We start from the raw sequence: 11,830 nt of genomic DNA, 5'->3' as shown, positions 1-11,830 counted from the left end.
TCCCCTGTGCCATGTTCCCCATGGATTTTAACCCAGAGGGTCTCCAGCCGTCCACCCTGGTCGCCAATATTGGCTTGCAGGGACATGTAGCTTTCCTTAACATAGAGAGCTACACCCCCGCCCCTTTTCTGTACACGATCCCTCCTGTACAGGGTATAGCCATCTATACCCGTGGTCCAGTCATGGGTGGAGTCCCACCAGGTCTCCGTTATCCCTATGACATCATAATTATTTGCATTGAGCAGGAGGATGAGTTCCTTCACGGTAATCACGGTAACCGAAGGAGTTCCTTCACGGTAATGGGTAATCAAAGGAGAGCGGGGGTGCAGTTGCACCCACCTTTTAATTCGTGCTTCACTCAAACTTTAAAACCTACTGTCTGGCCATGGGAGTAGCGTTTCTATCCAGGCAGCAGTAAGGGAGTCAGTTGACTTCATGGCCCATTAAATGTTGCTAATCTCTCTTCATGACAGGTATCAATGATCCTCTCTCCTTTTTAATGGTCTTGCTGTTCTGCTATTCAAACTATCCTTCCTTCTGCAGTTTTACTGTTTGTCAGCCATTCCTAGTAATGCCATTCTTCTGTTTCACAGCTATGCAGTCTGTTTTTAGCTCTAGCCAAAAACCTTAACTCGTATGTGGTAATATTAACTCAGGTGTACAAGTGACTGACAGTGAAGAATTGGAGGCATTAAGACACTCAAGAAGGCTAGATGTTGTTTTATGAATGTGAATAAGAGATGTAAAACTCTAGAACTCCAGAGGTGATACCTTTTATTAGATCAACTAAGAAATCACAAAAAAATATCTTTCTTTGCAAGCTTTCGGGCACACATGCCCTTCTCTAGGCTGAGGACAAATCCAAGATTGTAAAAATCCTCTCAGGTAGAAAATAAACTTCATTTTGCACAGGGAAATTTTGAGGCTGGCTATCTGTTCCCCACGGTCCCTGAGAGTCCTTTGTATGAGTTGTTCCTTGATGTGCAGATAAGGCTGTTCTCATCCCTGGAGGTGTCAGATGTCAGAAAGGCAGGGAGGCTCAAAAAAATCTTTCCTTGTTCAGCAATGAAGTTTAGAGATGTGCATTTAACTATAATGACTGTGGAACTATTGAAACACTATCTTTTGACTGTTTTTGCTTAGTTTGTTGTGTTTTTTAAACTTGATATATAATCTAACAAATTAGTGCACATTCCAATAAATGTATACGTGTGTATATATGCATGTGTACATGTGTGTATGTGTGTGTATACACACACATACACACCCTTTGGTTAGTGTATCAGGTACAAATCTGCCCTGCCTTCTGTATGTAATGATGTGCCACACTATCTGCAGCCCCCTTTTCAAAATCCTCGATTCATCCATGTTTATTTTTAATAACATTAAACTGAGGGGATGACAAAGTATCATACGTATTACACCTGTTCAAAACAATAAGATACTGCAAAGAAAATAAGGTTAACCTCAACATGGAAAGAAGTCACTGTCTACTGCTTAAGTTTGTTATACTTTCATTATCTTATTAAGTATATCTTATTATTTCTAGAAGGATGAGATATTTTATAAAGAAGACATTTGACACCATCAGGAACATCTACAGCCCCTAATATTGCAGCACTTCATGTCTGTGATTGGCCAGTTTGTGTACAATGTAATTTAGCTATAGACTCAGCAGGCATGTCTACACATGCCCCCATGGCACCATTGTTACTGTGCCATCATTTAGTACTTCCTTTTGGAAGTACTAGTACTTTTGGAAGTACTAAATGATGGCACAGTAATAGCCTGTACTGCATTGTGCCAGTAGCGCACAGTTTTTCTTGGCTACTATGTCGCCATGGCAACGCGCTATAGCGCGGGAGCGTGTTGCTATGGTAACGTACCTGCAGCATCACAGTTTGTGCTCACCAATGCTGTGTTGCTGTAGCATGTTGCTACAGCAACATAGCGTCTCGTGTAGACACGCCCAGCTAATAACAAATAGAAAGCAAAGTTAAGCATCAAGAATGGAAAAGGAATATATATTTTGCTGGAGGTTTTCAAGCTTTATGGTTCCTATTTCTTTGAGCCACTTCAATACAACAATGAATGTCTTTAAATATTTTCATCTTTTGCTTTGACTGCTTAAGTAGAATAGTTTTTTACTGTTATATTTTTCTTTATCCAGGGAAATTATCGCTTCATGAAACTTTTACTGGCTCGTAGAGCAAACTGGATGAAGAAGGATTTAGAAGGAATGACTCCTTTGCATTTAACTACCCAGCACAAGAGTCCAAAATGCTTAGCTTTGTTGCTAAAATACATGGCACCAGGAGAAGTGGATACACAGGACAAAAATAAGGTAAAACATTTCTTACCTTTTGACAACTCATGTGGCATTTTAGTGCATCACCAATTAATAAAAAAATGTGAATCTTCTCATATTTTGGGTTACCACCTTTAGAAAGGTCAACATTAGTCCTCAAATCTAGTCAAAGGGAAGTTAGCCTGTGCTATCTTCTATAACAGACACTGGGGCAAGGGAAAGATGTTAAAAAGAATCCTGCGCTGATTCTTTTATCCAGGGGTAGATAAGGATTCCTGTGCTTTATGTCCAGAATGTAAGCTTGCTGCCCTGTAGAAAATGGCAAAAGTCCCCTTGAAAGAGAAAAAAGCCCTCCCTTTGGTGGACATCCCATGTTTAAGGATTGGTAGGACTTCTCAAAAAGAGTGCAGCCAGGTACAGATCTATTTTGATTATCATGGAGTATGCCACCCACCCATTACCCTAATACAGTACCCTTGTGGTCTATGATATCCAAAGCCACCACCGAGTGGAACTTGTGAAGTTTTTTGACCTAGGTTGGGGTATCAAGAGAAAATGTTATGGACCAAGGAATTATCTTATATCTCAGACTTGGAGTTATCTATGTCAGTCGCTGAAAATCAAAACTTTGTGAACCTCCATTTACCACCTCAAATAAGCTAGTGGAAAGGTTCAGTATGACCTTGAAAAGCATGCTGTGAAAATTCATTTCCATTGATGTGTGCCATTGGAACCAACTCCTCTGTTTGTATTTATTCATCATTTCACAGGCCTCAACATGATTTCTTCCCTTCAAGTAATGTGGGAAGAACAATCCCACAGGCTGAAAATGTGGTGTTATATGTTAGATGCTGTTTTTCAGAAAAATTTGCTCTTACATACAAGTCACTTCTATCCCTAAAGTGGGATCCATACCTGACCACAGTGTCTCAAAGAATTGCTGTAAGGGAATGATGTACTCTTTCTTTTCTGTGAATGACAGTATTGAAGTAATAATTGCAAATGACCCATATTGGTACTTAATACTTTTTAGAACTGAAGCACCCCCATTTGATCAATTTATACCTTTTTAAGCTATGTAGAGTCAAAATCTACTCCCATTGAAGCTAATATCAATAGGAATACGATTAGCCCTTATAGTGTACATTTTACACAGATACCTATTATGTATAATACACTAAAAGTTCATGTGATAATAGTGCAAATAAAAACCTACGCGCTTTTAAAAATATAATCAGATAAATATAAACAGACTATTAGTACTCATATGTGTTAGTAATATTTGTGAATGCTGTGTTCTAGCAAACTGCTCTGCACTGGAGTGCCTACTACAATAATCCAGAGCATGTGAAACTTCTCATAAGACATGATTCTAATATTGGAATCCCTGATATTGAAGGCAAAATCCCACTTCATTGGGCAGCTAATCACAAGGATGCCAGTGCAATTCACACAGTCAGATGTATTCTGGTAAGAAAGTTTCTTCTATTTTTATCTGTTTTCTTGTACTGTGATTCAGATATTTTTAGTTACATAGAAATATAAAATGTGATGGATCCTTTAATTGACCTTTTAAATGCTGGATTCATTTGGTCAATGCAATAACAAATGTCTCATAAGATGCTGAATATATCTCACAATATATCTAGTTAGCTGTGTCACACTGAAGATTGAAGAGAATTCCTTTTGGACCTCGGGGAATAATATATATATGACCTAAAGCATGATATGCTATTATTATGATGATTAATTTGGTTTGTGTGGCCCTAAATGTTTTGGTGTCTGTAAAATCAACTCATTATAAATGTTCAGGCATGTTATTTGTGCTGATGACCAGGGATCCGGATTTTCTATTTGCCACGGAAAACACAGTAAAATGCGGACTTTCTCATTTTAAGGAGAAAAACACAGGAAACAGCAAGTTTCCCTTTGCAGGCTGGCAGAGTTCCAGCCTGCAAGGGGCTGCGAAGAGCGGGAGGAGGGAAGTCAGGCAGGGGGTCCTATGTGCTTGTACGTGTGTGCACACAAGCACATGACAGCCAGGCAGCATGGAGAACAGCTCCCACAGCTGCTGGGAACAGCGCCCTGTAGGTAAGTGTAAGGGGGGAGGGATTGAGGCCCCCATAATGAGGGAGGGAGGTTGGGCAGGGCTGGGTCTGGGGGTGCTGCCCAGTTGGGGTGGTGCTTGGAGCTTGGGGCTAGGATGGGAATGTGTGGCCGTGGGGCCCAGGCAGATAGCAGGACAGAGCTGTGGGCAGCTCATTCAGTAGAGGAGTGGTCTGGCTCCCCACCACAGCCTGTACTCCTGGGGGGGCATGGAGAGCACGTGTCCCCCAGATTTGTGTGCAGTGCAGGGGCGGATGTAGTCTGGCTGCTATGGGCTCATGAAGTTTGGTGCCACTGCCAAGAGCAGCACCACCATAGTGAGGTACCCCCTGCCTGCCTGGTAGCAGTAGGGGTAGTGGTATAGAGTTGTACCCTCTGCTGCTGCCGGGCCAGCAGGGGGTGCCTTGCCATGGTATTGTAGGGCTCCCAGTGGCAGCACCAAGCCTTCCACCCTGCTCTGCCCTGCTACACTGGGTCTCTCCTGCTGGCCTGTGGAGGCCCTAAGAGGAGAGGATGGGGAGTCCTGAGCCCGCAAGGCCAGCCTGCATCTTCCTCCCCCTCCCCGACCCCGCTGCCATGGGCTCCAGTCCAGCTGTGTCACCTGTTGGGGAGGGAGAGCTGGTTTCTGTGCTCTGCTCAGGCTGCAGTAGCGGCCACCTCCCATGGGTGGCAGCTGGGGTTTGGGCACTGCTGGTGAGGTCAGGGAGCCGCAGACCTGGATCTCTGGCCCTGTAGCTCTGGCAGCTAGGGTCCCACTCTGGCACGGTTGGTGGGGCAGGGGGCTGTGGGTGGGGAGTGAGGGACACCAGCAGGGCCAGAGGGCTGTGGGTCAGGAGTGAGGGGCCCTGGCAGGGCCAGGTGGCTGTGGATGGGGAGTGAAGGGCACCAGCAGGGATGGAGGTCCTTGGGTCAGGAGTGAGGGGCACCGGCTGGGCCAGGGGGCTGCGGATCTGGAGTGAGGGGCACTAGCAGGGCTGGGCAGCTGTGGCTTCAGAGTGAAGGGCAATGGCATAGGCAGGGCACCAGCATATCAGGGCTGCTCAGTGCCACAAAGCAGCTGGTGGGGGTGGGCCAGCTGCAGCTGGACCTGCATCCTGGTGAGCAAAGGGGACAGGGGAGCTCTGGTTTTCCATGAAAAAATACCCAAAATTAAATGCCATAATGTATAGGTATTTTGAATGTATTTCATTATAGTGATTGAGGCACTGGTAGGCTTCCAAATTGTTATAAAATTGTAAGTATCAATAAAACGTTATGTTCAACCGATACGTATATATATAGTGGTGTTTCATTTTAATCCCAGAAAAACGCAGGTTTTGAGGGGATCAAATTGGAGAATTTGCAATTGTTTGTAAATCAGAGAATTTGCGATTTTTAAACAGAGAAAACCAGGATCTCTGCTGATGACCTCTTGCACAATGGGTTCACCTTATATCAACACTTCCCTGCATTTTCCTTTTTTAAGTTTTTCTTAAAAAGGCACCATGTCAGTCCTTATCCAGTTTTCTAGGCTTTGGCCCAACATCCATGACTTTACAAATAGGATTGCCAGTGGCTCTGAAATTTTTTCAGTACCTTCCTTTGGCACACTGGGGTTAAATGTGTCAGGCCCTGATGATTTAAAGGGGCTCAAATTAGTTACGGTTTCTGACGCATTCTTTACTTATCATGAACTGCAGCCCTTTCCCTTTTTTGTTTATATTGTGTTTGCTAATATTCTTGTTGCCTGTTTTTGGTAAAGAATAGAGAAAAGTAGGTACTGAGTAGCTCTTGCTTACGTGAGTCTTCCATTTATAGCTCACCTTCTCTGTGAAGTACAATGTCCCTGACCTTTCCATGTTTTATATTTAAGTGTCACCTTTCTCAGCTGATGTGTTCCTGGTGTTTGTTCAGAGCCATTTTTTCTGAGTCTAGTGGAGAAATAAGCTTCTTACTGATTTTTTTTCTCTTCCCATAGGTAAGAGAGCATGAGATGGTTGCTATATTATTGTGCATAGTCAACCAAATTTCTTTTTAAATTACAAATGATTATATGTTATGAAGGCAATGGGGTAGCACAAGTTTAAATGAAGACCTGATTTAGCCTAAAGAGTCTTTTATAACAGGTGATGTTGTATGAATTTTATCTCTGAATAATCTCATAGGCAAACATAAATTCAGCTACCATCTTTTTCTGGATGACTCAAATATATCTCTATTCCTGACCTGTCTTCTGCCCCAACTAAAACTTTGATCTGTCACTCTGGCACTATTTTATGGATGTCTGACCATTAGCTCAAGCTCAACCTGACTAAAATAAAACTCTGAATCTCCGTAAGCCTTCCACATCACCTTCCTTCTCCACTCAGACTCAGCTGGGTGTCATCTTCAATTCAGACCTGTATCTCAATCCTTAACTAGGCATGCCATTATGTTCCAGATTCTTCATGCATGACATTTCTAAAGTAGGGCATTTTCTTCCTATCCTGTGTCTTAATTTCTGCAACATTCTTTTTGACAAATATAATTTTACATTGTTCATATCCAAGCAAAGATCCCCATACTTTGACCATTTGCTTGTTTATTCTTCATGCGTAGAAGACATGACATTTATTTGTACAACTTTTTGCTGGCTTACAGTCCCCATTGCCCTAATTATTGTAGGACCTTTGCAGTTTACTTCTGCTCTCCTGGGTGTTTTCCACACTTAAAATTTTAGTGCCTTGAATAAATATAATCATAGCTAATTTTTTAAAAGGTTAACCCCCTAGTTGTCCTAGCTGGGCTCCAAGACAACCTGTGCTCAGCTACGTTCTGTTCACCTGGGGGACTTTATGGCCCATCTCCATGTATAAGTGCTCTAACTTTGGAGTTACCCACCAGTGAGAATGGTGTGTGCACAATTACTTGAAGGAGAGAACCTAGTTATTTATCAGTAACTGGAATTATCTGATTGTTTGCATGCATTTTCTCATCCCTCCTGCCTTCTTCCCCTTTTGCTCAGAGTGATAAATAGAGGGCTCTGCTGTTGAGAGAAAACTGAGAAGCAGGAAGTGTGCCCTGCCCTTTATTCCTTCATTGCAAGAATATGAGCAAGGCAGGGTTACAGCACACTCTCCAGCTACTGCTAGTAAAAAAAAAAATCTTTGGTTGAAGTCCAGGACATGAAATACACCCACAAACGAGAATGCCTTTGTGGACAATACCTTTTAAAGAACCTTAGTTATTTATAAGTAGTTTTGTTTATCTTCTGTATTGAATTGATGACACTTCATTTCTTACCTAATAGAAGGCATTTTCCACCAGCAATGGAAAGTTTTTAGTTTCTCTTTCAAGCTCATATAATTATTTGTTGCTTCTGATTCTGTTTTAAATAGGATGCTGCTCCTACAGAGTCTCTACTGAACTGGCAGGACTATGAAGGACGAACTCCCCTTCATTTTGCTGTGGCTGATGGGAATGTGGCAGTGGTTGATGTCTTGACGTCTTACGAAGGCTGCAATGTAACATCTTATGACAATCTATTTCGAACACCTCTTCACTGGGCAGCTTTACTGGGTAAATTGAATAACAATTAATTTAAATTTATTTAAGAACTGTTGCCTGTTTTTTTATTCTGTCTCCTGTTACTGTTAAATTCCTGCCTGGTATTATGTTAACTAATTTTTGTAGAATTATACTCAGGCTCTGGAAAATCAACGAGGGAGCAGTTTTTGTAGTCTGAGATCGTCCACTGAAATATCCTATACCAACAGACCATAACTAAGAACCGTTAATAAGAGCATGTGAGCTATTCTTGTCTCCAGATGAGTGCATAGATGGTGAGGCTGTTCTTCATGTAGCCAGAACTCAATCCAGACACTGCTTTAAGATCAAATAGTTACAGATAATATGTTTTACACCCTGAAAGGTAAAGGAAGCCAATGCAGTGTTCAGTTTACTTCTATTTTATAGCTAACACAGCAGAATGAGCAGTCCCCTCAGTCCCCTCAGTCCCCTCATTTGCAAGCTTTCGGGCATAGGCACCCTTCATCAGGCATAGGAGATTGTAAAAATTGTAAAAGTTCTCCTATGTAGAAATGAAAATTCGTATTTCACAGGAGACCTCCAGGTATGGTAGTCTCCTGTTTGGAACAGTTCATTTTGTGCAGATTAGGCTCAGAGAAAAGTTGGAAAAGTCTTTTTACCTCAAAGTTGTCTGTAGCTAAGCAGGATGTAGAATTATATTTCCTTCTGGTTATGATGTTTCGTATTTCATAGAAGACTGGAAAGATGGAATGCTCTTCTGGGCAGGAATCTCTTTTGTGGAGAGGTATCTCTGTGCTCTGTGCAAATTAGCCCTGGCTGTGGCAGTGGCTCCTTCTGGCTGCCGCTGCCCCACTGCCCAGACACCCAGCCTGTCTGCCATGGCAATGGGCCAACATGGAGCAGTAGTTGGGAGCAGGAAAGGCGGGCAGGGCTGGAGAGACAACAGGATCTTGGGGCAGTGACAGTGCGGGGCTGGGGCAAAGCTGCAATGTGCTCAGCACATGTCTTTGCCTGCAGAACTGGGGCTCTGCCCTGGTCCCATGCTGTCCCCACCCCAAGATCCCAGTGTCTCCATTGAGAGTGGCTGGGAGCCACACGAGCAGGGTGCTCCTCCAGGCAGATGGGATCAGAGCTCCCCGCTGGTCAGTTTCCATGGAGACCCTGCCCCAAGATCCCAGAGTCTCAATGCAAACCAGCCAGGAACTGCATGGGCAGAGCACTCCACCAGGCGGATGCGATTAGAGTGCTCTACCCACATGACTCTTGGCTGGATCTTGGGGCGGTGACAGCACAGGGCCAGGACAGGGAAAATCTATTCCCTGCATGCTCCTGCCTGCGCAACTCACGCCTATTGGAGGGGTATGCAAGCAACAGATGGCAGCTCTGCCCTCGGCCCCGGCCCTGTGCCGTCAGTGCCCCATGACCCTGCCCTGTGATCCTGACCTAGTTCACCGCTCCTGCTCCTGAACACAGCTCCCGGCCTGCCCATGGCCCCGTCCCACATAGCGGGTTTTGGTGAGTTGTTTCATGGGGAGGGGCGGGGGGTGCTGATGTGACCTATGACACCTCATTCAAAACTCCCTCTGTGGCCCAAATAATTGCCTAGCCCTGCCTTAGACAAATCTAGATCTGCTCCAGTCATCCAGTTTTATCTGCTCTTTCAATCAGGCATTTGTAAAGACTTCATACAACACAGATTGGATGAGAAAGGCATAATCTGTATCTCATTGGTATGCAGCTCAGAATTCCTCGCTCTCTCTCGCTCTGCAAGCAGGGCTACATAAGCATTCAATAGGAGGGGTAACTGAATAGAACCCTGAAGAGCAAAACTGTATGAAAGAGCTCTTGAACAAGATGAACAGTCACCACACACCACTCCCCTGGATCTCTAAGAGGAAAGGACAAAATCTCTAAGTGCCACTACACCGAGGGTTGGTGTTTAACAAAATCCATTGATCAGAGTCTGCTGAGAGCACTAAAGGAAGCAGCAGGGACACTTGCCATTTGACCTTTGCTAAGAGGAAACCATTAGCCAATTAAATCAATGCCGTCTCTGTACCACATCATGGCTGAAAACTTTTGAGAGGGACGAAAGAAATCCATGGGCTGCAGAGGAAACTGGTGGTATCTCCTCAGCATCCTTTCAATAATCTGCCCCAAAAAGGAGGTTAGAAATGAAGGAATATTTATAGGTCTTCTCAACAAGGCCTAATGACTTTCTTAAACAAGGCCTAATGGCTTCTCACTTCCCCTTTCCTCTTTTGTGCAACCTTTAAAATCACAAATAGTCTCTGTAGATTACAGTGGTATCACAGTCAGTGGAGCTGTGCTAATCCGGGCCAGCTACAGAATGCATATATGTGATTTTTGAGCTGGTGTTTCCTTCTTCCCAAGGGTGGTTCAGAGCTTAATAATTTTTTTCCCTGAACTTTGAAATTGTCAGTTGTTTCCTTAAGGTTAAATATTATGATGAAAACTTTTTCCAAAGACATTTTTTGCTTTTGGATTCAGAAAGCGTGAACCTGTGGATATAGTGAATGACTTTGTTTTTGAATGGGTACAACAACAACAACAACAAAAATTAATGTCCTGGACCCTTTCTCATATACAGATACCTATTGGAACAAACACAAACATGCCTCGCTTTTTTTTACTTGTTTTCATAAAACCTTGCAAAATTCTGCTACTCAGCCTTATCAGAGAAGTGAGTACTCTTTGTCTCAGGGGGGCAGTAACTGTTCTTTATTTCAAATTACCCCCTCCCAAGAACCCAAGGTCTGCCAGAAAAAAATGCACATGGACTTTTCACTTTCTTTTTTGTGCTGCTGCAGCTGATTTTTCGATCTCACCTCTAAATAAAGTTTCAAAGGCTCCATATATGTTATAAAATTGCACATACAAATTATTTTGTGTAGTTTTATTTTTTATGTTACAAAACTAGATCCACGAAGCAGAAACTAAAATGTGCATAAAATAAATACATGCAGTCTAAGTATAAGAAAGCATGGTTTATTTCATCACCAATATAATGTATTAAAATGTGACCTTACAGTTTCTGTCCTCAACTCAGAATGGGGGCAAATTAAACACTATGTGTCACATGAAAAAGAAGAAGTTTCAAACATTCCCACTCTACTTTAAATCTTCTAACCCTCTAGGAAGCTGCACACAGAGATGTCAGTAAAGGAATCACAGTTGCAAAGCAAAAATCAAGAAATACTGCAACTCCAATTAGAGTATATATTTAGTGTAACTGTACAATAAACAATCTATGAAGAGAGTCTTTCATATTTAAATAAAACTATGATTTTTAAAGGAAAATGTTCAGACATTTGAAGTGCCCTTGAAAACGGCACTCCAAAGAATTTGCATTGGTCACTTGCACCTATCTAGTAGGTTTGCAAATCAGAAAAAATCAGATCTGAGATTGATTGTATTTGTTTGAGAAATACCAGAGTTGAATTAAAACACCACTAACCAGATATACATTTAAAACTTGCAATAGGCCAGTTGAAATCTTATGACTTTCTTTGAGTGTCTTGATATTTATTCAGGCTTTTCATTTTCTTATGTTTAAAAAGGTTTTAGGATCTAGGACGGGGGTGGGCAATTGTTTGGGCCCATGGGCCACATAAGGAGTTTTGGTGAGCTGTCACAGGCTGGGTCACATCTGCCCTGCCCAAGGTTCCCTCTAAGGTGCACGCATGTGCGGCCGCACACAACTAAAAGTGTGGCCGTGCACAACCTTTTCAAAGCCGCGCACCAGCAGAGGAGCTGAAGGTCAGCTCCTAGGCAAGGTGGGGTGGGAGCCTGGCATGGGCTCTGCCGGCTCCGGGGAAGTGCTCCGCATCAGGGCCGGGGAGCAGAGCACTTCCCCGGAGCTGGCAGAGCCCACCCCAGCCCCCCACC

At 43.1% G+C, this 11,830-nt stretch overlaps 1 protein-coding gene across 1 annotated transcript in view; it reads left to right on the top strand.

The window, feature by feature from the left end:
- The window catches only part of LOC102367837 (inversin-like), a 108,822-nt gene that overhangs the window by 95,120 nt on the left and 1,872 nt on the right, over window positions 1-11,830 (top strand). Inside the window, exons 4-6 of the mRNA XM_006038624.2 lie at window positions 2,171-2,344; window positions 3,611-3,778; window positions 7,771-7,951. Coding sequence (XP_006038686.2) covers window positions 2,171-2,344; window positions 3,611-3,778; window positions 7,771-7,951 — 523 coding nt within the window. The remainder of the gene's footprint in view (window positions 1-2,170; window positions 2,345-3,610; window positions 3,779-7,770; window positions 7,952-11,830) is intronic.

Source organism: Alligator sinensis, unplaced genomic scaffold, assembly GCF_000455745.1.
Source record: "Alligator sinensis unplaced genomic scaffold, ASM45574v1 scaffold1590_1, whole genome shotgun sequence".
In the NCBI taxonomy this organism is placed as follows: domain Eukaryota; kingdom Metazoa; phylum Chordata; order Crocodylia; family Alligatoridae; genus Alligator; species Alligator sinensis.
The sequence above is the reverse complement of the archived record's forward strand: the minus strand, read 5'-3'. Positions and strand labels throughout refer to the sequence as shown.